The sequence below is a fragment of the Protopterus annectens genome, chromosome 3.part1 (genome assembly GCF_019279795.1).
Source record: "Protopterus annectens isolate FY-2018-M chromosome 3.part1, PAN1.0, whole genome shotgun sequence".
In the NCBI taxonomy this organism is placed as follows: domain Eukaryota; kingdom Metazoa; phylum Chordata; order Ceratodontiformes; family Protopteridae; genus Protopterus; species Protopterus annectens.
This window is the reverse complement of record NC_056732.1, coordinates 401,603,859-401,629,925: the sequence shown is the minus strand read 5'-3', so window position 1 is coordinate 401,629,925 and position 26,067 is coordinate 401,603,859. Positions and strand designations below refer to the sequence as shown.

Here is a 26,067-nt window from a genome sequence, read left to right as displayed (position 1 = left end):
AGCCTTAGATGATTTTATGAGGGATCGTAGTTTCTTGCTAGTACTGATCAGAGTTGCCTTCCCTTTCAGGGATTTTGCTCTATCATGTAGTAGCTTCCTCCTTCTGTTGTACAGCTTATTTATGGCTGGGGTCCACCAGACAGGTCTCCTGCCTTTGGAGGAGTGTGTCTTGGTTTTATTTGGGATAGCACAATCCATGCATTCCTGTAGGTATCCATAGAATGCATTTGTAAAGGATTCTGTGGTTTGGGCCATATTTTCCACTGGCCCTGGGGCTTTGAAGGATTCCACCTTGGTTTTGAGATGTTGGAAGTTTGCTTTTGAGAAGTTTCTGACCGTGGTTTCCTTTGCTGGGAGTGGGGACGGGATATGGATGTCCATAGTGATTAATTTATGGTCAGATCTTACCAATGAGGGGTATACCTCTGGTATGGAACATGGAGTCCCCATGTTGGTGATGATCAGGTCCAATATGTTTTCCCCTCTTGTGGGAGTGGTGACCAGTTGTTCCATAGCATTTGAGTTTATAAATTCTAGGAACCGTTGGGCTAGGGTGTTGGGGCTTGAGTAGTGCTCCCAGTCTATGTTTGGGTAGTTAAAGTCACCCAATATAATGGTGTTTGGAGAGACCTTCATATTCTCCAGTGTCTTCAGGAAAGCCAAGTGGGGTTCCTGAGTTTGGGAGGGTGGTCTGTAGCAGGCTATAAACTGGAAGGCAGTTTTGCCCACTGTTAGTTTCACATGGATGGTCTCAGATGCTTCGTGTAGTGCCACTAGCCTGGAGGTATGGGTATCTTTGATGACTATGGATACTCCCCCTCCTCTTGTAGTTCGGTCCGAGTTTTGGGGCCGAAAAGCATGGTATGAGGTATAGCCTGGTAGTGCTGGGGTGCTTTCGGGAGCGTTGAACCAGGTTTCTGTTACTGCACAGATATCAATATTCTCCATACTGAGGAGAGACTCAAGTGCGTGCATCTTGAGGTCTAGACTTCTGGCGTTGAGCAGTATTACCCTTAGTTTCTTTTTCCTTGTGTTGTCTAAGGAGGTGGGTTTGTCTTTTGAGCCTTGCCTAAAAAAGGTACTATGGGGGTGGCAAGAGCCTTGGCCAGTATTCGAAAACCCAGGGGTGACAGATGCAAGCCATCCCTAGCAAAGCAACGTGGCTTGTCAAGCATGTCATCCCAGGCTGACAGACACTGGATCCCCTTTGAGTGACACCAATACTTTAGCCAGTTGTTGAAATTGATCATTTTGTCTTTATATTGTGGTATCATTCTTGGTGAGGGTAAGATGCCACTCAAGGTCAGGGTCATACCGGGCTGGGCCACATGATCAGAGAACTCCTCTATGTCTCTTTTCATGTAATCCAGGGAGGTACGTCTCAGGTCATTCACACCAGCATGGAAAATGACAGAGTCATATTTGTACTTGCTTTGGAGTGACCTGAGAGCTTGTGTTATGTGGCGGATCCTGGCACCCAACAGGCAACTTACAGTGATCTTCTCCTTGTTCAGCCTGGTGAGAGGGACATCAGTGTGTCTGACAATAGAGTCACCTATTACAAGTGTATTAGGTGTGTTGTTTAGCCTTAAGGGCTGTGACTTTGTGGCACACTGACTTTGTGAACTATGTGATACGTGGGTATTGTTTTGGGGTAGCAGTTGCTTGGATGTCTGCTTTGGAGGTCTCTGTTGCTTGGGCAGATTTTTATTTAGAGTCTCCGAGTATGTTTTTGTGTGTTTATGTGTTTGGTTTGCTGTTGCAATAGGTCTATGTGAGACTGGATTTGTGGTGTGTGTGATTACCTTCTCCTCCAGACTGACCATGCCAGTACTATGTTGAGAGAGCTCAGCCTCCAGTTTGGCTATATAGTTACATCTCTCACATATATTTGAGCTTGTTTGGAAGAGGAGAGGGTGGTCTGTGTACATAAGGCAGTTGTAACATTGCCTCAAGATTCCCATATTCACCAGCTGGACTGGAGAGTAAACCTGAAACTGACTTTTGGACATGCCAGAATAGTATAAGGAATTACTTTTTGACTTGATGAAAAAAAAGACCAATAGGGAGCCAAGTACTTAAAGGGAGTATAAGAGGGTGTAGTGCTTTAGTTTATTAGTGCTTACTTATATGACACTTATCCTAGCTACTGCTGGGTTTTAGAAGGAAAATAGAGTGCTTACTTTGAGATTTGGAACAGTTCTAAGGGAAAAAGTGAAGAGCAGACTTTGTGGAGCCGGGAATAGTTTAAACCTGATTAAGCGGCGCTGCCCGATGCTGCGCTATGCACAAAACTGCAGAAAAGAGGGTTTTAAGAGAGGGGAATCAAGGAGTTTGGAATTGACCCAAAATGGCCAATAAAACTACAGTTTCTAGGCAGTAACCATCCCCACAGGGGCAGGCAGGCTGTTCAGTGTTTACCACTGCCACTGATGAACACAGAGACTTCCCTTTAGCCCAAGCAAGCAATGGCCTCCAAAAAACTTACAAACAGTTCAGAACAGCAAATCTGTAACTGAACTTTTTTTTAAATTTCAGAAAGTGGGAAAAAAGCAAGATTTTTTTGTTTTGTTTAAAGATAGCAGAGATACACAAGTAGCAACACATTAGAACAGTGCAACAAATGACCCCACACTTGAGTGCTAGGCCAGAGACAGGTAAAATGCAAGTTTTAAGAAAAAAATGATTTTAAAATAAGTGCAACACAGGAAATGCAGTAAACAGGCTCTAGATGTGTTCTAAATACATTTCCTAATACAGATATCAAGTTTAGCAAGCTGGAAAACGCAAAAAGTAGGCGGCAATGCAGAAATCTTAACAAATAATTTGAAGAAAAATACTTAAAATCTCAAAAGTGGCTCCTTTCTTCTCTCAGCGTTTTCTCCTCTTGGTGGGTGCTTCACCAACAGCCAACAAGTCTGAAAAGATGCCAAAACCACGAGGCAATCGGATTTTAAGAGAGGGGGATCAAGGAGTTTGGAATTGACCCAAAATGTCCAATAAAACTACAGTTTCTAGGCAGTAACCACTCCCACAGGGTCAGGCAGGCTGTTCAGTGTTTACCACTGCCACTGATGAACACAGAGACTTCCCTTTAGCCCATGCAAGCAATCGCCTCGAAGAAACTTACAAACAGTTCAGAACAGCAAATCTGTAACTGAACTATTTTTTAAATTTCAGAAAGTGGGAAAAAAAGCAAGATTTTTTTGTTTTGTTTTGTTTAAAGATTGCAGAGATACACAAGTAGCAGCAGCAAGTTAGAACAGTGCAATAAATGACCCCACACTTGAGTGCTAGGCCAGAGAAAGGTAAAATGCAAGTTTTAAGAAAAAAAAAAACGATTTTAAAATAAGTGCAACACAGGAAATGCAGTAAACAGGCTCTAGATGTGTTCTAAATACAGTTCCTAATACAGATATCAAGTTTAGCAAGCTGGAAAACGCCAAATAGTAGGCGGCAATGCAGAAATCATAACAAATAATCTGAAGAAAAATACTTAAAATCTCAAAAATGGTTCCTTTCTTCTCTCAGTGTTTTCTCCTCTTGGTGGGTGCTTCACCAACAGCCAACAAGTCTGAAAAGACACCAAAACCACGAGGTAATCGGGTTTTAAGAGAGGGGGATCAAGGAGTTTGGAATTGACCCAAAATGACCAATAAAACTACAGTTTCTAGGCAGTAACCACTCCCACAGGGGTGGGCAGGCAGGCTGTTCAGTGTTTACCACTGCTACTGATGAGCACAGAGACTTCCCTTTAGCCCAAGCAAGCAATGGCCTCCAAGAAACTTACAAACAGTTCAGAACAGCAAATCTGTAACAGAACTTTTTTTTAAATTTCAGAAAGTGGGAAAAAAAGCAAGATTTTTTTTTTTTGTTGTTTTGTTTAAAGATAGCAGAGATACACAAGTAGCTACAAGTTAGAACAGTGCAATAAATGACCCCACACTTGAGTGCTAGGCCAGAGACAGGTAAAATGCAAGTTTTAAGAAAAAAACGATTTTAAAATAAGTGCAACACAGGAAATGCAGTAAACAGGCTCTAGATGTGTTCTAAATACAGTTCCTAATACAGATATCAAGTTTAGCAAGCTGGAAAACGCCAAAAAGTAGGCAGCAATGCAGAAATCTTAACAAATAATTTGAAGAAAAATACTTAAAATCTCAAAAGTGGCTCTTTTCTTCTCTCAGCGTTTTCTCCTCTTGGTGGGTGCTTCACCAACAGCCGACAAGTCTAAAAAGACGCCAAAACCATGAGGCAATCGGGTTTTAAGAGAGGGGGATCATGGAGTTTGGAATTGACCCAAAATGGCCAATAAAACTACAGTTTCTAGGCAGTAACCACTCCCACAGGGGCAGGCAGGCTGTTCAGTGTTTACCACTGCCACTGATGAACACAGAGACTTCCCTTTAGCCCAAGCAAGCAATGGCTTCCAAGAAACTTACAAACAGTTCAGAACAGCAAATCTGTAACAGAACTTTTTTTTAAATTTCAGAAAGTGGGAAAAATGCAAGATTTATTTATTTTTTTTTTGTTTTGTTTTGTTTAAAGATAGCAGAGATACACAAGTAGCAACAAGTTAGAACAGTGCAATAAATGACCCCACACTTGAGTGCTAGGCCAGAGACAGGTAAAATGCAAGTTTTAAGAAAAAAACTATTTTAAAATAAGTGCAACACAGGAAATGCAGTAAACAGGCTCTAGATGTGTTCTAAATACAGTTCCTAATACAGATATCAAGTTTAGCAAGCTGGAAAATGCCAAAAAGTAGGCGGCAATGCAGAAATCTTAACAAATAATCTGAAGAAAAATACTTAAAGTCTCAAAAGTGGCTCCTTTCTTCTCTCAGCGTTTTCTCCACTTGGTGGGTGCTTCACCAACAGCCAACAAGTCTGAAAAGATGCCAAAACCACGAGGCAATTGGGTTTTAAGAGAGGAGGATCAAGGAGTTTGGAATTGACCCAAAATGGCCAATAAAACTACAGTTTCTAGGCAGCAACCACTCCCACAGGGGCAGGCAGGCTGTTCAGTGTTTACCACTGCCACTGATGAACACAGAGACTTCCCTTTAGCCCAAGCAAGCAATGGCCTCCAAGAAACTTACAAACAGTTCAGAACAGCAAATCTGTAACTGAACTTTTTTTTAAATTTCAGAAAGTGGGAAAAAAATTGTTTGTTTTGTTTAAAGATAGCAGAGATACACAAGTAGCAACAAGTTAGAACAGTGCAATAAATAACCCTATACTTGAGTGCTAGGCCAGAGACAGGTAAAATGCAAGTTTTAAGACAACACAGGAAATGCAGTAAACAGGCTCTAGATGTGTTCTAAATACAGTTCCTAATACAGATATCAAGTTTAGCAAGCTGGAGAATGCCAAAAAGTAGGTGGCAATGCAGAAAATAATAACAAAAAATCTGAAGAAAAATACTTAAAATCTCAAAAGTGGCCCCTTTCTTCTCCCAGCGTTTTCTCCTCTTGGTGGGTGCTTCACCAACAGCCAACAAGTCTGAAAAGATGCCAAAACTATGAGGCAATCGGGTTTTAAGAGAGGGGGATCAAGGAGTTTGGAACTGACCCAAAATGGCGAATAAAACTACAGTTATGACAAGAGAATGGAATTCCATTACTCTGCAGTGACAGATATTTCATTTATCACATCCCAGATCTGTACAAATTACCTGTTATCTGTGTATATTGCCGTTTCCCATTCATTTCATTTTTGTGTAATACTCCTTTTGTAGTAGTGTTGTATGGTTATAATCAGTGGTACTGATGTAGGAATATGGGATTAGTTTTTTTTTTTTTTGGGAGAATCTATCTATAAAATCTAGGACAGCCTGTCTAGACCTTGCACAAATGCCCAGGATGCAATAGCTAATGCCTGTGGCATTTCAGATAAAGTAATAGGCTTAAAAACATCTGATCAGTCAGTATTACCCACTGTTATATACCCTAAAAGGAATTCAAAGATGAGTGTCATTATTCTGAATATTTAGACAACATGAATCATACAGGCCTTCAGCATGCCTTCAGGACTCCTTTTAAGGAAACCTGTGACAGAGCAAAGCACTTTACACTACCTGTTATCCTTGGGATCCCAAAACTGAAATAGCAGGCCATGTATTTTCCCCATCAACCCCATGCTGAAAAAGTGGAATAATTCTGTGACTGTTAAAATTCTGTAGACAGTAATCACTGTCCTTGGAATAGCAGAACTCTAAGTATAAACAGGGAAATATATGCTAAGTCTGAAGATGCTGCCTTCCAAGGGACAGTGATCTTGGAGCAAGTGTATATAAGTATACACTGAGTTATATCTGCAGCCTGATGCTGGTGATAAAATCCCCTACAGTAATGCTTTACTGTAATAACAGCAAGTTTTGAAATTCATTGTTTTTGTTTAAATCACAGTTTATTTCTTGTAGTTAGGATCACAACTGTGAGTCTCGTATTTATGATAGGCAGCCATATAACTTAACTGCTTTGTCCTGTACATGCACCGTGAAGATTGCTTGCATAGCTTATAACTGTACACAGTATTCATTTACTATCTGTGAAAAACATCAAAGTTGCATCGGTCACCTACCCATTTTCAGTATCCTGTATCCCTAAGTGATTGGATTAAAGAACACAGCCTGAACCATATTATGTTTTGAGACGGGAGAAGACAAAACAGCAGCCTCAACCTGAATGTCAGGCATTCAGAAAAAGGTCAGTGCTGGTGCACAAAGTACTCCTGGAAAGAAGTGTAATGTTATAAACACCGAATATAAATTAGCCATATGAAAAATCTACACACAAAGGCATATATCCACTATGATAGTAGATAAGGAACAAAATGCTGAAGGTCACTTTTGAAATATCTGATAAACATAATAGGAAAAGGTCCATATATGACAATACAACTACTACTACATTAGAGGAATCATACCTTTCTGGGTCTGCCATTGGTAAATTCACAGAGGATCAATAATAACTACAAGGCTTAATGTCGTAGTACACACAGTTTGCCTGGATGTAGTTTCTTGTACTCCAGAAGTACTCATTCAAGGATAAACAAGGCTGCTACCACTGCACAGTCATCCACGTCACAGGACCAAATCTCTGGTGGCCCCCAGTAATCATCATATCAACACATATTGTGTAAAGTCTGAATTTAAATATTCTGCACACCAGGAATATCAAGCATAAAGTCTGTGTGGCAAGGAAGAAACTCTGATGCTGTTTGCAAGCACTTGCACTATTCACATTAATAGTGCCCACCAGCCAAGTTCTTATGGAGAATGATCATCCAGTTTTCCAACATTTGCTTCACAGTGGAGTCAGTTACAGAAGTACCTCTTTTTATCATCATTTCTTGGCTGCCATCCTGGTAGTTGGAGACCAAATCCTCTTTAGAAATGCTCATAATGAAGAGAACTGTAAAACAGATCTCCAAATTAACATTAGCCTTCTTCCGTATTTGTGTGGAATGATGAGGGTTACATGACAAGTTGAATACATGAAGCAGGCAGTAGACACAGTTGAGCCTCAGCTAAGTAATGACTTTTGGAAGCTCTTGCAGGGGTGCCTGCTGAGCAGCAGAAATAGAGGAAAGTACATGTGGAGTATTAACTGCTTTCTCACTATGGTAATTTCAGCCACAGTAGATGCATTTCTATGCTACACAAGCAGAACTGATATGCCCTGACCCTACCATTAATAACATATTTTGGGATGGCCAACACAGAAGACAACACCTTTTGTGAGCCAAAGAGAAAGCATTCTGGCTGTGTTGAAGGCTTGTGGCAGTTATGTGTAAGTGAACCTGAGCTTTTCGTTCCCCTGTCCAGATGTCCAGCTCATCTTTTAGTTTGCCAGGGCCCACCTGGGCCAAATAAAGAAAATTCAGCACTGTCTTAATGTCAGTGCGAGAAACAGTTTCATATCTGAATTGTATTATGATTTGTGCACATGGGGAGGTGGACAGTGGTAAAATATGAATTTACTACCACAAACATGAATCTTTAGCATCATAATAAGAAGTCCAGAATATGTGTGGTAAACTAGTATTGTTAAAGATAATATCATAGACTGATATAAGTTAAAACATGAATGTCCTGTGCAATGAGCTCCAAAGAAGAAAGCAGTAGAGATTTTCAGACTGTACGTCAAGCTGGGATGACTATCTTTTTCCCCATGTTTTTGAGCTGCACAGCTTTACAGCACTGAATATGCTCCATACTTCCAGGTGAAAATGTCGCAACACATAAAGCCAATGAAGGTATGTTTTGAAAAAAAGGAAGGATAGGCTTATTTATATGTGGCTGTCAGTTCCCAGAACCCAGCATCACTTTGGCTTTAGTCTGCCTGTTGTAGTCCGTCCCTGAGTCTCTCATACAGCTGAAAATAATCAGGGAGTTGGGCTCAATACTCAGAGAATCCATGGACTCCGTCACATCAGCCTAGTTTGCTGGGCAATGAAAATCTTAAGCAGAAGCTAAATCATAATATTTTAGCAGAGCAGTACAAAATACAAACACACATGACTGTCATCCCAGTGCACACTTTTTCCTCAAGATCTGAGACTTGGTCAAAGAACAGGGAAATTTCACCCTGTGTCCTGACCAGATTATCTCTAGTCAGCACAAATGCCACCTCAGGTCCCCACTGTAAACAGGCCATACCTAGTAAGACTAAGTAGACTGAAGATGGGCAGATAGATAGATGATACTAACTAAGCTGCATGCCATTTGACTCTTGAATAAAAGAATGTTTTTGCAGTTAATAAAATGCTGACATCATATTGGTATACAAAATCATCTTTTTTAAGTAAAAAGTGATGTGAAATGCAGAGCAGCACTTTGTAACTTTGTAACAATCTATGAGAATTATTTTTTCTTTTCCAGCATGTTTGATTTCCTCTGTCTTAAAACATGGTAGTGAAATAGTCATGGTCATGTTATCTGTCATGAGGAAGAGTAGTTACTTTTGGTCTTGGTTCTGATCACTACGTTAGTATCGCTTACATGACACCATTTCCTTGTTTTTTTGTATGTCTCGTTTTTTCCCTGTTTTAGGTTATATTACATATTATGGTTCCAGATAGCATTCGTTGAACTAAAAAGAAGGAAGTGTATCCTGTAGGAAATATGCTAAAAGCAAGTGACATTTTCTTCTGTTTCTGCTGATTTCTTCTAAAAGAAGTTAATGATAGGCTACCTGCACAAAGGCAATTATGGAACTTAATTAGATGGCCCCAAACAATATATATATATATATATATATATATATATATATATATATATATATATATATATATATATTGCCAGTTTTGTGAAGTCTGTGGAAAATTGATAATATGGATGTACTGCAGTTTTTTAACCACATGTGCTGTACACACAGAATTTTGAGGGGGTGACAATTTCAGCAAATAAAACATATGTTTCATTGTGTCTGGATAGCAGGAAATTATTTGATTGATCGTGTGAGGTGTTGACCAGTTCTATTAATTGCAATTCTGTTACAATTCTGTTAATGACGTATGCTTAACACGACACAGACTTTGCCAGTAACCAAAATCAATATAGCTGATAGCAGATTACAACAATAGCGTTAACAAAAAAAAATATCCAAACTGTTTGGGTCATAGTAAGCATAATTAGCTTTTCTGAGTGTTAATTCCCAAAAATGGAATTATTGATTTGGGGATTTTCTGTGTCCTTTGTAAGAGTCCTTAAAGCATATCTGCAGAATTTCCTCATTCCAGTCAATAGTTATAGTAACATTTAAGCTGTATGTTTTGCCACTGTTTTTTTGTTAAATATTGAAGGGACTGGAACTGGTTTAAGTTGCTCTTTTAAGTGAATGATGTGACACAAATTCATGTGGAAGTAGCATTTTTTTTTCTTGCGGATCCCATTACCTGCCTTTCTTCTTCTTCTCTAGCATTTAGAAGTAGTCATAAACCTCCACCTGCACCCCCCCTTCCCTATCCAATATGACTGACAGGGTAGTTGACTGGACACTCCCATTTAAATTGGATTTTCCTACATCAGGTGCCGAATACAACGTTAAAGCATGCCTTTGTACAGTTGACAGGACCAGATGAGTGTTTATTGTTTTCTGTATATTTAAACCTTTGAGATGAGTCAGGAAACTGAAATGAACTACTATATGCAAGAAATGTATGAAGTGCATCCAAGTGCAGATAGCATCTGCTACATGCAGCCTACTGAATATTGCTCATACGCTGAGGACAACCAGGGTTATAGCAGTTGTGATGCTGAAGTTCTGCACAACAACAATGCATATATGGAACAGACCTGGGTGGCAAACCAGCCTTATACTTGTAGTTACCCTGGAAACGTGTTTAAAGTTGAATACTGTGACATGGACATGACTCTGAATCATTATAACCAGACTGACTGTTTCTCTGAGGAAAAAGCGGCATACTGTCAGATAGAGTCACCGCCTTATTGTCAGAAAAAAGGTATGAGACAGCATTTAGATGGCTTCTGCTCTGAAGATGTCAGTGGTGAGGCATTTTTTTTATGCATAGTTGTAGTGTTGAATTACTAGTTCTGTGCTTAGAACTCAGGCTTAACTGCAGCTCACTGTCAATAGGCAATTGAAAGAATATATATGACAAATGTGATTTCTCAATAATTCTTTGCACACAAAATATTAAATATGTCAGATAAGTAGGCATCATCCACACACCTTAAAGAAGTGTAAATTCTATATTTTTTCAAAGAGGATAAGAGCAAGTAGCTGTAATAGTGTTTTTTCTGTAAAATAAAAGTCGGAATTACAGTAATCAACCTGTCACCATAATGCCTTTGAAAAACGTAACTGATCACTCCAAACTCTTGCCAAAATGCACATTGCTAAAAATTAATTGATGGCATACTTTAACTTTTTGTTCAGCAGCTGATGTGCAAAAATCCATTTTAAATAGGAATATACTGTCAACTGTTCTGTCAGTCAAAAATGTTACAAAAAGCAAACATTTGAAAAGATAACTGAGATGCTTTTTGGATTAGAAAATTTAAGTTAATGCTAACAGAAGTTCAAATACATAAGTATTTTCTGTGACATAGAAAAGGGCTAGTGTTAGTGAAATAAAGACCATACGTTTATAGTGTACATATGCTTAACAACATAAAAAACAACACATCAAGACCTGACTCTAGCCTGTTTTATTTTCCAGGAATTGTCTGGCTCAACATTGCCTTTTCACTGGTCTTTATGACATAAAGAGATAAAGCCCTAATTACAGTGCAGATGACATGAGTTCAAGTAGCAGCTTGTGGGCAGAAGAGCCAGGTGGGGGAGAGCAGAAGTAAGAAGCCACCATCGGCTTGCCTTCCCTGACAGGAGGGAATGAAGGTCTGATGACTGTTTTATCACAAGCAAGCAAGCAGAAGCTTGTAGATGACAAAGTTACATACAACCACAACTGGGGACATGGCCATGGCTTACCAATTCATTTATGGTAACTCTTGGTAGAATGTGAATATAAGCAGTCACATGCAAGGGGATTGCATAGTACGCCCAGGGCTTCTATTACAGACATCCTTATTACTGGCATCACTAGATGTACATGAAGACAGAAAACACCTCAAGAGATACATGGATAACAGCCTCTTGAGGGTGGCTGTCACCTCCATTCTGGAGATTACCCAGTGATGAGATAGTGAATGGGCTCAAAACCATGGGGGGAGGGGGGCTGATGGTCAGCAAATACAGAAGGAAGTAACACAGAAGGAAATATATATTGCTTGCTTGCTGTGAGAACCGTATGACCCAAACGAGAATCAAGATAACTGGTTTTAATTTCCAGTGCTTTTCAGTGTTTCTGTACAGAAATTGTCATAGACATGGGGCAAATCATTTTTCATGTTAACAACTACTGTTTCCTCAGTAGCAAGAGTGTATCTGCTCTGTTTGCATAAGGTGCACTTCAGTAAACTGAGACAGTTCTTTCTTTTGGAAGAGTGAATCTTGATATTGTCAGTCTCAACACTGAATTATTTTTTTTTTACATAAAATAGTGATTTTTGGGGACTTGATGTTATAAATTTAAAGCATTTTTAGGGCAATCCCTTCACCTCTCACATATCTGCTGATTATATATACTATTTCAGAGATTGCTTCACTCCAGAGTAGAGGAATACTCTGAAATATATTTTGCCACTGGCATATACATTTTTGCTCTTCTGAGAATCACAGTTACAGTTCTGAGATGTTCACTGACACTGATCATAGCATCTATCTGCATCTACTTTTCAAATTTAACAAAGCCAATTAGAACCTTTAATAAGCTCTTGGAAACTTTGTTGAATGGGACAGTTTTTCATACTGATAATATCACATGTGGCCTGTGATTTTACATGAGATTATGCTTTTTTTCAAGTAGACTAAAGGATATATGTGAACTTTCAGATATAAAAAAGTTCCTTACTTTGCATGTGTACTTGAATATGTTATTTAGCTATGAATCATGAGTTTGCTACAGTAAATTTGACGATCTCTTAATGAGGAATTATTTCCTTGTTGAACATCTCCAGACAAAGAATTAAAAGAAAAAGAAACAGGCAAACACACTTTCTATTTTCTGAAAGGAACCTCCTAGTTAAAAAGTAAATGTTTAGTGTAAGCTGCCTAAATCAGAAATCCTTTCTCTAAACAGTTTATCTTACCTGAGAATGAACTAAGCTAACTCAGTCGGCTCTCTAGATTACAGAAAAATGCAGTGGTTTTCCCTATGCCACTGTTCTTGATCGGTTTTCTACTAGGAACTTCTGGTATGAATGAAAATGGGCTTATTGGCTGAAATTTGTAAAATAAATAGGTAGTTAACCTTTTAGTGAACTAAATTCAAGATGTATTTGATCTTATCAAAAATGTCACATAATCGGATGTGTTTGTTCCAATAAAGTTGTATCCCCAGCTATCTAACCCTGAGCTATGTAATATCTTTGTCCAGCTAAAATATAAAACCTGCAGTGTCTGACATTAGCAATAATGTAGGGGTCATGTAATCAGATTACTTTATTCCAGTACAACTATTGCGGATTCAAAACTTGTCTACACACAGACACACACACACACACACACACACACACACACACACACACACACACACACACACACACACACACACACAGAAAAACAGTACCTTGTGCAGCAGACAGCCAGATGTAATTTGTTTCACAGTCCTGCTAACTAACTTAACCAGTGCTGAGACTGCCGCATTTCAAGAGGAAAAAACAATATTGATCTCAGAGACAAAGGGCTGTTTTATTTCTAGTTTTCACTAAGTATCCCAGAAAGACATTTCCCAATATATTTGGCGTATCCTTCAAAAGGCATGTCAATCCAAGAAGCAACATAATTTTACAATAAAGATTCATAGCTGTACTCTAGGTTAACAACCACTAATGCCCATATAAGCTTAGCCATGCGACCCAAATGTGGCCCACAATTTTAATTTATATAGGGCTTGATTTACTGACACAGACACCAGACCAAGAGTGATGTTCCGATTACCTATCCATTGGTCAAAGTTGTGTTTATAGATTCATACCCCCCCCCCCCCTTTACAGTGTTTTTTAAGAACAGGATAATCTTACCAATTGCATGACTTTTACAATAGTGTTCATTGTTCAGAATGCATATTTCAGTTAATACACCATCTAAGTCTAGTTGGTGTTCAAAACATATTGAGGCTGGTGTCTCTGATTTGAACTTTTAGAATGAAGTGCCCATGGTTCAGGATGCATATTCCAGTAACCACATCACCAAATTATGTTTGTAAAAGGTCTAGTGCTCCTCTTAACTGTCACCTACTTAGCTGTGAAAGGAACAGTGGTTAAGGGAGTATACCCCCTTATAGATAATGGATATATAATATGAACTTTGATCAGTTTCATTGGGTAGATGTAGTAAACTAATGCCCAAAAGAGACCATGCTTTAGATATGGCACATTTCCTTACTGCATGAAAATGTGACAAATCTATTTCAGTATGTACAGATTTTGTAAGGCCTTACTTAGGTTTATGGACTGTACTTTGACACTGATGGTTGATTTACAGCGAAGGTTGTCAGATGTGCTGTCATTAGGTGGACCTGGCACCTGCCATTTCTTTCTATTCATAAATGCAAAAAAAGGTAGTGAAGTACAAAAGAAATGGCGATACAAAGGAAATTATATATATAACTGTTTTAAGAGAAGGCTTATTTCAACAGTATATGTAATCTACAGGAAAATATGGAGCTAAGTTTTGGCTGGCTTCCAGTAAATGCAGGCCTACATAATAAAGGTGTGGAGGTTATTAAATTGGTTATCTTTTATTGTAATGTGCACAAGGAAACAGTATTGCTGACGGAAACATCATGCCATTTTTGAGAGATATTTTTGCTGTTAAAAAAAGAAGATTCTGTAAAAGACATCCCTTGATATTTTTGTGATATTTTCTAGAAAAAAGATGCTTTCTACAGTTAAATGTGTGTAGTAAAAAGAGATAATTCTAACAAAAATGGAAACTTCGGGGAAATATCTTTCTGTATCTCTGATTTTAACTGCATGTTTTCTTTTATAGCAGCTAATAAGCTTTTCAGACTTTAACATGCTAAGCAGGAAATCTAATGTAGAGTAGAAGTCAGCACAGAGCAGGATAAATAGAATGTTTCTTGCATTGTTATCTAATGTAATTTACTTCAGATATTACTTAGTACATTTCTTACTATATTAAATGGCATTTTATCAGCTCAGCAATGAAAAGCATGTCATAAACATGTAAGTGTACCACAGGTATATACATTTATACTGTGTTCTTGTTTGTGAGTGCGTGTGTGCGCGGGGGGTTATGTCTTTTGATTTTTTCTTTGTATATCTTATTCTAAAACTGCAATGCTGACAGTTTGCATAGCTGATAATATAGTTTGAGTCTGGTAAGAAGTTGCACATTATGTGCTTCTTGAAACTTGTATCTATAGGATTACTGTTTTTTTTTTAATGTGCATCAACAGAAATTTGCTCAGGAACAACATGCACTTTAGTGTAACAGAAACAATATCTTGTTGACATACACCTAACTACGTTTGCTAATAATGTTATAGATAAAATTTATTTTCAGGGCTACTGCTACAATATGCACTCACAATTCAGGGTTAAATTGCTTATGGAGTTAGTGGAGTTAATCTAGTATAGGGAGGGGACTGTTTGCATACGTAGTTAGACCCAGCAGAAGTCTTCTAAGTAATATCTTTTGAAAATCACTTACAGAACTGTACTGCATTGACTTTATCTGCCAGTTGAAGACACAAAAAAGTTATGTTGAAAGATAATTGTTTTTCGCCACCTGTGTTAAATAGTCGTACCTGAAGTTGTAAAATGAACTGAAGAGCTTTGTACCAGAAGCATAGTTTTATTTTTGCTTTTTAGGTATATAAACTAAACATTACAGAATGTCTTCTGAACCTGTGTTTTGCTAATCCTGTTTTTGGGACAGCAGGTCCTGTATAGCACTTGTCTGCTCCCATTGATCTAAAATTGATTTCCTGTTAGTGAAGCCTTAGCAGGAACTCATTAAAGGCGAAGATAAAGCTGGGCCTAGTGTGCTCTTATGCAATGTGTATTGATCTAAAGAGGGTTTTGAGGTTCTTTCAAGACAGCCATCCTCATCTGTTAAGGGTGGCATATCATTAGCCTGAAGTTCAAGCCACCTGTATGCAGTGTGTTTGACAATGTCAGGGGCAAAACAGTAATATGCAGTTGACCTGACAACTAGCAATACAATGGGATTAGCTATGATGCACAAAAGTCGGTTTCTTTACCTACCCAGCCCCATCTTTGTAACCCTGCTGAGCAGATGTTTCTCTACTGTTTCTGCTGTCTTCTTGAATGTTAGAATTATTGGAAAATGCTAAATAATGATCTGAACAGCGCAGTGTTAATTAAGGACTTATATTCATAAAGATATCCATGCATATATATGTGTGTGTGTGTGTGTGTGTGTGTGTGTGTGTGTGTGTGTGTGTGTGTGTGTGTGTGTGTGTGTGTGTGTGTGTGTGTGTGTACCAACTGCACAGTGTGCTGTAATTAGTCTGGTTTCACTACATATCAGATTTTGAAAATCTGCATAATACTTTGTTGCAGTCAGTAGTAAAGAAGACTGAACAGGAGAGTAAAATTTAGCATTAACCTTAATATTTTGTCTTGTCTAATCATTTCATTTTTTTTCTTGTTTTGTTTTGTTTCACGGAATTCCTCAACCCTGCAGCATGAAGAAAACCCATAAGCAGCCTTGAGTATTAATTGCAAATAAAGGAGGCATGTCACTTGAACATGGATCATAGAGACATATTCGATGGTTTGTATCAGTGGCAAATTCCACCAAAACAAACATGTACATAACTATTATAAATAAAGTTTTAACAAGATGAAAATATTTGTAGCAGGATTCAGAGCTATAGCCAGTTAGCAGTCCTCTAGCCGCCAAATTTCTTCCTCTATGTAGTGTCAAACCCCACCCTGCTGTCTCCCCGCAATATTACTAATGTGAACCCCTGCAGCTCCCTATCTTTGTCATCCATCTCTACTTTGTCTTTTTCCGTCCCATGCAATGGGACTTGTTCTTGGACATCAAGCCATTTATTATTTATGTCTTCCATAAAAGCTAGTAACACTTCTTGCCTTTCATTCTCTTCCATAGTCCAAAATGCATAATCATGTCCTTCTGCCACGTCATGCCTGCAACCTAGAGCACTGACACTTCCCAAGATTTCTAATGTCCAACTAAAATCCATCTCAGTGCCCATTCTGAATGTGCACCTTAAAGTATTGATTGAAAGGCTTTCCTGTCATCTCTGTAAAGCTGACGATAATGTTACTTAATTTGGTTCTCCCAGAAGCATATTCAGAGTTCACTTTCCTGCATTTAGATATTCCATTCACAAAACACAGAAATGTAGTAAGGAAGATTAGTGCCTGGGATGAGGTAATCATTTTGCATCTCCTGGCCCCTTCCTGTCTATTACCCTCAACACTCCCCCAGGTAGTACTGCCAGCTCTGTAGTAATAACAGATGTTTCTGAAACATTCTGAAGTAAACTGCACTTCTCTGATTGCAACTGCATTCTGACTGAAGCTGTGCCATTTTCTTTTCAAAAATATCTTCATTGTATTAATCTTTCCAATTGTAAAGCATAAAAAACAAAACATACAAACATCACAATGAATACATGCAAATAATAAAAAAACATAATAGAAAACAGTACGACATTCAGTAGAAGTTGTGCCATTTTGTGTTGCTCTTTATAGCAATAGAGTAGTAACCGTACGGAAAGTGGTGTTTAGCATTGCAGTACTTTTCTAACTGGAGATGTTCTGTATTGCACATATGTAGTTATTAAAGATGAGTGTATTGTTAGCATAGACTGTTGTGTAAATAATAAGTTGGGGCTCATACTTCAAGGGCCAGAGGTTGCCTAATCTTTCACCTCTGCCCATTCCTCTCATCTATCCCTTTTTTGCAGAACATCCCTGATTTTTCCTCATATCTTTGCCCTATCCATCATAAAAGTTTTGACTTTCTAGAAAATTACTGATGAGTACTGTCAGTCAGGAATGCTAGGCATTAGAGCTTCATACTAATTATTGTTCAGAAAATGCAAGTTAGTAATTTTTAGAGTGAATAAGAGTAAAAGTAAAAAAAAAATTATCCTTCATTTTGGGCCTTTGTTGCACATCATATTTGACTTTCTTCAGAATTCTTGAGCAAATAATTTGAGAGGTTTGCCTCTGACAGTGACCAAATGACTCCAAGAATACTCCCTCCATCTCTGACATAAGGGTCATCCCTTTTCCTCTCAATATACTTATTTTTTCAACCAACTAGAGCATACTTTCTTTGGATCAGTTGTTAAAATATTGGAATTAAGCTGCAAGAAAGAATTCATATCAGTCTCCTAGTGCCATCTTATTCTGAGAACTTTAAAGTACCTGCAGGCCACATGAAGACACATTTTTGTTAACCAAAGTTTCATATAAAGGATGATGACTCTATTAAAACTGATGTTTACTTAACATTCTTTCTTGCCTTGAGAAGAAGAGTGGATCCTATTTTAAACTTGTCCATTCTGAACAAAATTGTCAGGGTTAAGAAGTTCAAGATGATATGGCAGTTAAGGAGCTCCTCCATTTTCAGTCTCAAACCTCCTAGCTGAATTCTCTAGACTTGAAGAATGCTTGTTGGCATACTTCAGTTTTGTCTACTGCACAGCAGATTTTGTAGTTTGTATGTAGGGGAACAGAATTGCCAGTTCACTGATATGGCAGCTGCAACCAATTAATTAATGCATGCACCTAATGACTGGTTTCAGTCATAACTGCTATGAAGCTAAAGAGATTCATATTCACCTCTCTGGAAGACAGGCTTATTCAAGTCCAGCTGATAGGTGCTCAAAATCTGGCAGTTCCCTTTACTAGATTCCGTACAGTTGACAGTCAGTGTAAGAAGGTTTGATTCTTTCTTAACATAGGATGCTCTTAGAAATGTCACAGTATAAATCTTTTATGTCCCAGCAAAATGTGGAGGACATGATCTCTTTCACTACTCTGTCTTAGATAATTCTTTCTGTGTGGTCATTTCTAAAAGTACTGACCCATCTGTTATGCAGTATCTTTGTGATGTATCCTGACAGACCTTATGAGGAAATTTCAACATTAACTGCAGAACCCATGGACTCAGAAGTTATAACTCCTAGGATCAAAAGCTACATCTGAGTTCAACTTCTGTTAAGTATTTCACAGGTGAGAAAAGGCAGCAATTCTGTTTATTTTATGTATTTTGCTTTTTTCGACTGAGCTTGTATGACTGGGTTTAGTCAAGAAAACTTTTTCAGTGCATACCTGGGGAGAAAAGTTCCAAGTATTACATTACAAAGTATCAAAAAACACAAAGAGTCCGTGAATAAAGTACCTCTTATAAATCAATGTTAATAAAATCAAAAAAGAGGTAACAAACATGGTGAACGGATCAAGGACTAAACTGTTTTATTAAAAATAAATAAAAGTAAGTGATTTCACGTCTACAAGGACACTTCTTCAGACTTTAAATAAACCAACTGGCAATAACCCTTATATACACAAAATTACAAATGAGCAAATTACCATAATTAAATCTGCAAATCCACTTATTACATCAACACTACGTTCAAAGCAATCAGAAATTAGTTCATATTCAAAAGCAAATATAAAACAAAACAAACTATATACTTCAACACTAACATGACATATAAAAAACATATACATGTGTATATATTAAAACGAGTCAAAAAATACATATTAAAGCCAGAGAAGCAAAAACCACTAATATATCAGCTAAGACAACGGCCAGCAAATGGCAATATTACATCTCTGAATAATGTGCAAACAGAAATGTATGTAAGCTGCAACCGAGCAATATCATCACATAATAAAATTACATAATATTAGCAAATACATAACAAAGTTTATTTCATAAAATACATAATTAAAAATCTCTAGTACTTTAAGGATCTAGCTGTTAGAAAAGGCTTAAGTGAGGCTTTATCATTCAGGCCATAGGCTTTATCAGCCTGCATTCTGATGTTCCACTGAGTCTCTTTCTTTTCTGTTAAATTTTTAAGATACACATGTATATGTTTTTATATGTAATGTTAGTGTTGAAGTATATAGTTTATTTTGTTTTATATTTGCTTTTGAATATGAACTCGTTTCTGATTGCTTTGAATGTAGTTTTGATGTAATAAGTGGATTTGCATATTTAACTGTGGTAATTTGCTCATTTGCGAGTTTGTGTATATAAGGGCTTTTGCCATTTGGTTTATTTAAAGTCTGAAGAAGTGTCCTTGTAGACACGAAAGTGCTTACTTTTATTTATTTTTAATAAAACAGTTGAGTGGTTGATCAATTCACCATGTTTGCTACCTCTTTTTTGATTTTATAATATATTACAAACATTTTTAAACAGGCATTTAGTAATACACATGAATAGGCATTAAATAATATACATTACCAGTTACACATACATTTGTTAATTAGATTACATTCTTATAAAAATAGAGGTAACCATTACAGTATAAAGGATATTTGAAGAGGTGTGTGTTACTGGGTTGTCAGATAGATAAAAGACAATGTGATTAGTTTGTAGAAATTCAAAGAAATGGAGGTGAGAGAAAGAATTAGGTAGGCAGAACATGTTAATACTGTAAGTAAGAGGTGGGGTGTAAAGCAGCATCAGAGACAATTGTATATATGGCTGTCATAAGGTATATGTTAGAAGTACAGATGTGGGTGAACAGTGTCACAAAATTACTTTGAATTCTGAATGGATTTCAATGGTAGTGGGATGTGGTTCCATAGTTTAGCTACACAATTTGACTAAAGAGTCACTTGCAGTATTAGACGATTTTGGTTATAGTCATTAGTGATTTTTCTCTAGGACGTAAAATTCAGTTGGGGGAGTAGTGTTGTATTAAATTAAGGGCTGGGCCTACTGAATTTCCTTTGCTTACTAGGAAGGGTATTCCTGCCCCTTATGAGAACATTCACATCAGGCTGCAATGTCAGTGCTAGAACTTTGGTCTTTCACTCTAAAGAAGATGCATATCAATCAAAAACAGATTTTGATAATTCTTTCAGCTGGAGTAGTTTTCAAAAATACCTGCCTGGGAGTAGTTCAGGTAAGACAACTTTGCTATAATATGGTGCATAAGTATGTAAGACATCAGTAGGGTAAAGCTGTTTCTACATGACTAGCCATGAGCGTTTGGGACCTGGCCTAGTCCATGAACCCCATTTTCCAAGCAATCCATCTGCTGGGCATAGACAATATTTTGACTGAAAGTCAGAGTGTTCATTCTGACCTTTCTTAGCAACTACTATTTTTCTGAATGTGTCTCTAGTTTGGGCTTATCTAGATCTGCTCGTATATCTAAAAATGCTTTGTTACACAACTTTTGGACAACTAGGGGACGCAAATAGATTTTTTTGTTATGGGTTCATAGGTTGGTGCTAGGCTATTGGCCGTAGGGCCAATACAAGACTAGCCATAACAATTCCCTGCCTTTTTTTTTTTTTTTTTTTTTTTTTTGTTAAAAGCAATAAAAGGAAATGTTCACTTTTCTGTTCATGTAATTTGTTAATTGGCTTGTTCTGCTGGGTTGAGGCCCATTTTAAATGGAGACCCTGTGCACTTTCTGGTTAAGTGACTTGCTTAGAAACACACAGTAGACAAATTGAGACTGAGGGAATCAAACTCAAGAATACAAAATGACACAATCCTATACTCTGATGTGTGATTTTATTTATTTATTTGCACATTTCTTTCCAAACAGCCTTCCTTCTCATTTCTAAAGTAGCTCGCAACCCATCTTCTTTAATGTTCTCCAAGGGAGGGCTTTGTTAGCCAGCAATAAGGAAAGTTTTTCATCCATTCATAGAAACTGTTTATTTTACAAAGGAGGAGTTGAATATGATCCTAGATAGCAACTTGTTCTCATACTAGTCAGTTCACATAATTCGAGAAGTCAACAAACCTTATACTAGAATATTTTGTCACTTTGAAACATATTTTCTCAATATTATGATGACTGTCTTACAGTGCTATTTCATGCACCTCTTCATTAAGTCCAAGCTTATGTTTTCCTATCCATAATGTACCTGCAGGTGAAGCTACAGGTGCATTATGAGTATGGAAAGAAGGTGCCTGATGGTGAAGCTGCAGCAGATTGAGTTTGTTGCCTAATCCAAAAGAGGTGAATCACATATAATTCCCAACAAGGGAAAAAAAAGATACTTCAGGTTCTTTGGAGCTAACAACTGGAAGTGGGATGGAGGGTCAGAGAGTTGTCATATCAGACAGACATGGATGAAAGGATCCAGCATTATGGTAAGTACATAACTACCATATCCTGTTCATCCTGTCCACCTGATTTGACAGGTCAGAATACTCGGCTGCCAAATACTTAAATGGAATCATAACAGGAGTCTTTTGAGGACAGTGGCTTCAAAGGAAGCTTTAGATGTTAAAATCACATCCAATTTGTAATGCTTTGTAAAGGTATGTAATGTAGACCATGTTGTAGCCATACAAATTTCATAAGGTGAAGAATTCCTGAAGTAGGCGGCTGAAATGGTTACTGACCTGGTAGAATAAGCCTTAGGTCTGCATGGTAATTTGTCGTTGTTGGTATTATAAGCAATGTAATACAGTCAGATATCCCTCTTGATAAGATGATCTTGGAAACTTGAGCTCTAAGACTAGTTGTATCAAAAGACACCAATGAGAGTCTTTTCTAAAGGTCTTAGTTCTGTGTAGCTTAAAGCTTAGCTGTTAATGAAAATCCACTGTATAAAGTAAATATTCCCCACTGTTTGAATGATTGAAAAAAAGACTGGTAGGTAGATGGGCTGGTTCAAGTTAGATTCAGATACCGTCATGAGAAGAAAGGGTAGATTGGTATATAAGGATACTCTATCTAATCATGAAAAACAAAGTAAGATATAGTAGAAGACAGGGCATGCAACTCAGAAGTTCTTCTGGCTGAGATTATAGGCACAAGAAGAAGGGTCTTCCAAAAGAGAAATTTTAAGGAAGCATAAGACACTGACTGAAATGGTGATTTTGCGAAGGCTTTGAGGACAAAATTGAGGTCTCACGGAGGAAGTGGTTCTCTGATTGGGAACAGAGTAGAACGATTCCTTTGAGGAAGGCCTTACACACCCTATAAGAAGCTAAAAAATGAGTCAATACTTTTCTGGAAGTTGGAGATAGCAGCTAACTAACCTTTTGTAGCCGAGTAATTGGAACCTGAAGAGAAGAGTTGCAAGAGGAAGAGAAGTACCTGAGGAATAGAAGCATTAGGATGGTCTGTTCCTTGAGAGAAATTAAAAATGTTTCTGTTTATTGCAGTATACCAAATGGGTAGACTCTTTTTGGATGAAGAAAGAATCTGTATCATGTCATCACACAGGGAAGGGTCTCTGACCATTATTGGAATTGGAGAAAGCATGCAGTTAACTTGAGGATGAGCAGGTCCAAGTGAGGTAATCTAAAAAAATAAGAAAAAAAGATACTTCCTGGCATCTAACATAAAGGGGCACTTCCTGATGTGAAGCTTCAGTATGGAAACCAGATTTCCCTTGGCAAGTATGAAATGATAAGGATCACTGTAGCTTTGCTTCGGATTGCCTTGTAAATAAATCTGGATATTAGGGGAAGCCAAGGAAATGCATAAAGTAGACCTGGTGACCACTCCCTGAATAGAGCTGCTCTCTGGGACTGCCCTTCTGGGGAGATCAGGACAAAGAAGTTGCTACTCTTGGTGTTGTCTGGAGAAGACCAAAGATTGCATCAAGGATAGCCTCGTTGATGGAATATCTGACATGACACCACTGAATCGAGAGACCACTTACGAAGCAACAGACTGGTAGCTCTAGCCAGTTAAGCGACTGAAGTGTGAGACAGTGTTTGTTTAATGCAATTTTTCTTGCAGATTTTGTAATCTTATGATAAGGTTGCTCCTGATGTACGTGCTCTGTTAGAAGAGGTTTAACTTTATAAAGAAGTCCTAGCTTATGGTTGGATTTCTCTGGTCCTATCCAGGAACTGGAAAACCAATGGAATAACCAGCTGTGGTACCTGTTCTGCCTGGCAACAAATGTCTCACAAGCTGAAGGTGTTCCTTTAACCCATAAATCCCTTGCAGTATAGGAACTCTCTAGATGTCATTGCTGCAGTTAAGCCACCGTGATGTCTTCAAATAGCTGTAGCCATTACAGGGGAAAAAATCTTCCTTTTGGGCAAATAAGTGATTTTTTTTTTGACATCTTACTTAGTGAAAGGTGATAGCTGTTTGAGCTTCCTCAGTGCTTTTCTCTTTCTTTTCCATAATTCTATCCTAGCTGCCTTCCCTTCATCCCTCCCCAATTCTAATCAGGTTCTGTGCAGTCCCTTGCAGGTCATTAGCTCAGCAGTTGTTACTTTATTTACACTTCCAAAGTGGGGAAAAAATAATATAATATCTCGGCAGGGATTACCTTCGTTAATGTAGGAAGCAAAGTTATTTAGCTTGCATTACTGTTTTTCCTAGACAAGGTACCCACAGCTTTTTACTAGTGTTTGTTTTGTTTTGTTTTTCTTCTGGGCTTTTGGATTTTGGTTAACTTTGTTGATTTGGTTCTTCATTACTGCCATCATAATGCAGTCTGAATAGAGAGGAGGGGTCTGAATGGAGAGATGATAAATCAGTAAGCAAAGGAGAGTAGTATTGCTGGAATTGAATTCATCTTCAAGTCTTGGTGGGTACCTTCATGAGGTGGACCCTGTTTTTTACAAGATCTCATCAGGATAACACTGATATATAGAATGTATTTTATATAGCATATATCATGGACAGAAGTAGGTTAAAAATAAAAAGATAGCTGGGTGCACAAGATCCAGGATAAAAAAATGCCCAATCCTGGTATGCATACTGGTGCCAGGACTGGGAAAAAAGTGTAGAATCAAGACATGGAAACATTCCTACAGTGGGGCTAGGCCAGGCCCAGGGGGGCCTGGGAAGGATGGCCCCCCTTTTGTAGAAGAAAACAAATCACAAAAATTGATAGGCCAAAAAAGAGCCATAAAGATGATAAAGTGGACTATTAAAGATAAGAAAGAAAATATGTATTGTTACTATTATGCAAGAAACCCAGAATTTCCAGACAGAAGATGTACAGAAAGATTAAGAGAAAAATTAGAGGAAAGAAAAATACTTGCACAAAAAAAACTGTCAAAAGCTTCAAATGCAAATTTGTGTTCATTAATACAACAGATTTATGAAAAATATTATATACACTAAGAATCCTTGGACCATTTGGAAAAAAGAAGTGACTGAGAAAGTGCAAAAATATAAAGAAAGTAAAAAAAAGAAATATGGACATGGGAAAGAAAGAGAGATCTGATATGGTGTAATATGTACTCAAAGGGGAAAATCAAATTAATCAATACAAAAAAAGTCAGCCCCAAAGATATTCGAAGAGTAATACAGGCAAAGGCATCCAGATATGGAAGATTTCACAATACAAAAATAAGATCACATTGAGGAAAGTAGAACAGAAGATTAGTAAAGTAGAAGTTAAAAAAATAGAAGCTGAAGCTATAGAATACCTGTGAGGTGAAGATTTTAGTGTAGAAAGTCTAGCACAAAATATAACCCAGCAAGATGGAATGAGTCCCCCAAGTAAGGAGGTACAGGAGGAGCAGGAGACATATGAAGAAGAAATATGGACATGGGAAAGAAAAAGAGATTTAATATGGTGCAATATTCATGCAAAGGAGAAAGAAAAACTAATCAATACAAAAAGAGCAGTACCAAAGATATTTGAAGATAAATACAGGCAAAAACATCCAGATATGGAACATTTTACAGTACAAAAAAATAAGAAAATGAAGAGGAAAAGTAGAAAAGAGGATTAGCAATGGAGAAGTTAAAGGAATAGAAACTGAGGTAATGGATTACCTGTAAAGTGAAGGATTTAGTGTAGAAAATCTACACCTGATAACACCACAACAGGATGGAGAAATGGATCCCTAAATTAAGATGAAACCAGTGGAGAGGAAAACATCCAATTAATTTTGTATGAAGATAGTTTGGAGCCTTCCAAAGGAAACCAGTATAAAAGTTCAGTTGGAGTTGCACAGCAAGGGAAGGAACAGGAAACTGTGGCAACTCTGACACAGTTAATGTTGTGGAGTGATAGGCAGTGAGTTCCCATATGAAAGAAGAATGAATGACACAGAATGAAACTGAAGAGAATGTGGCACTGAAAGATGCTCTGGAACTTTCTGTAAAAGAACCACAGGAAAAGGAGAACAAACAATGTGCCCTCTGTTTAGAAGAAAATGATCTAAGAGAAGAGTTGTTTGATTTAATAGAGATGGACAGTCATATTAAGATCAGTGAAAGAAATAGACTACAGAAAGTGTAAAACCCAAAAAGTTAGAAGTTTGAGAAAACAAATGAACACAGTAATTAGGACTTTTCATAGAAATTT

General features: G+C 37.7%; 1 protein-coding gene across 3 annotated transcripts in view; it reads left to right on the top strand.

Moving 5' to 3' along the window:
- Positions 1 to 26,067, top strand: part of THRB (thyroid hormone receptor beta) — a 996,269-nt gene that overhangs the window by 579,285 nt on the left and 390,917 nt on the right. For 2 of the 3 annotated variants that reach the window (XM_044066876.1, XM_044066874.1), the window contains exon 3: positions 16,268 to 16,357. The exons of the other annotated variant lie outside the window; for it this stretch is intronic. In XM_044066876.1, coding sequence (XP_043922811.1) covers positions 16,333 to 16,357 — 25 coding nt within the window. In that variant the 5' untranslated portion in view covers positions 16,268 to 16,332. The remainder of the gene's footprint in view (positions 1 to 16,267; positions 16,358 to 26,067) is intronic. 3 annotated transcript variants of the gene reach the window in all.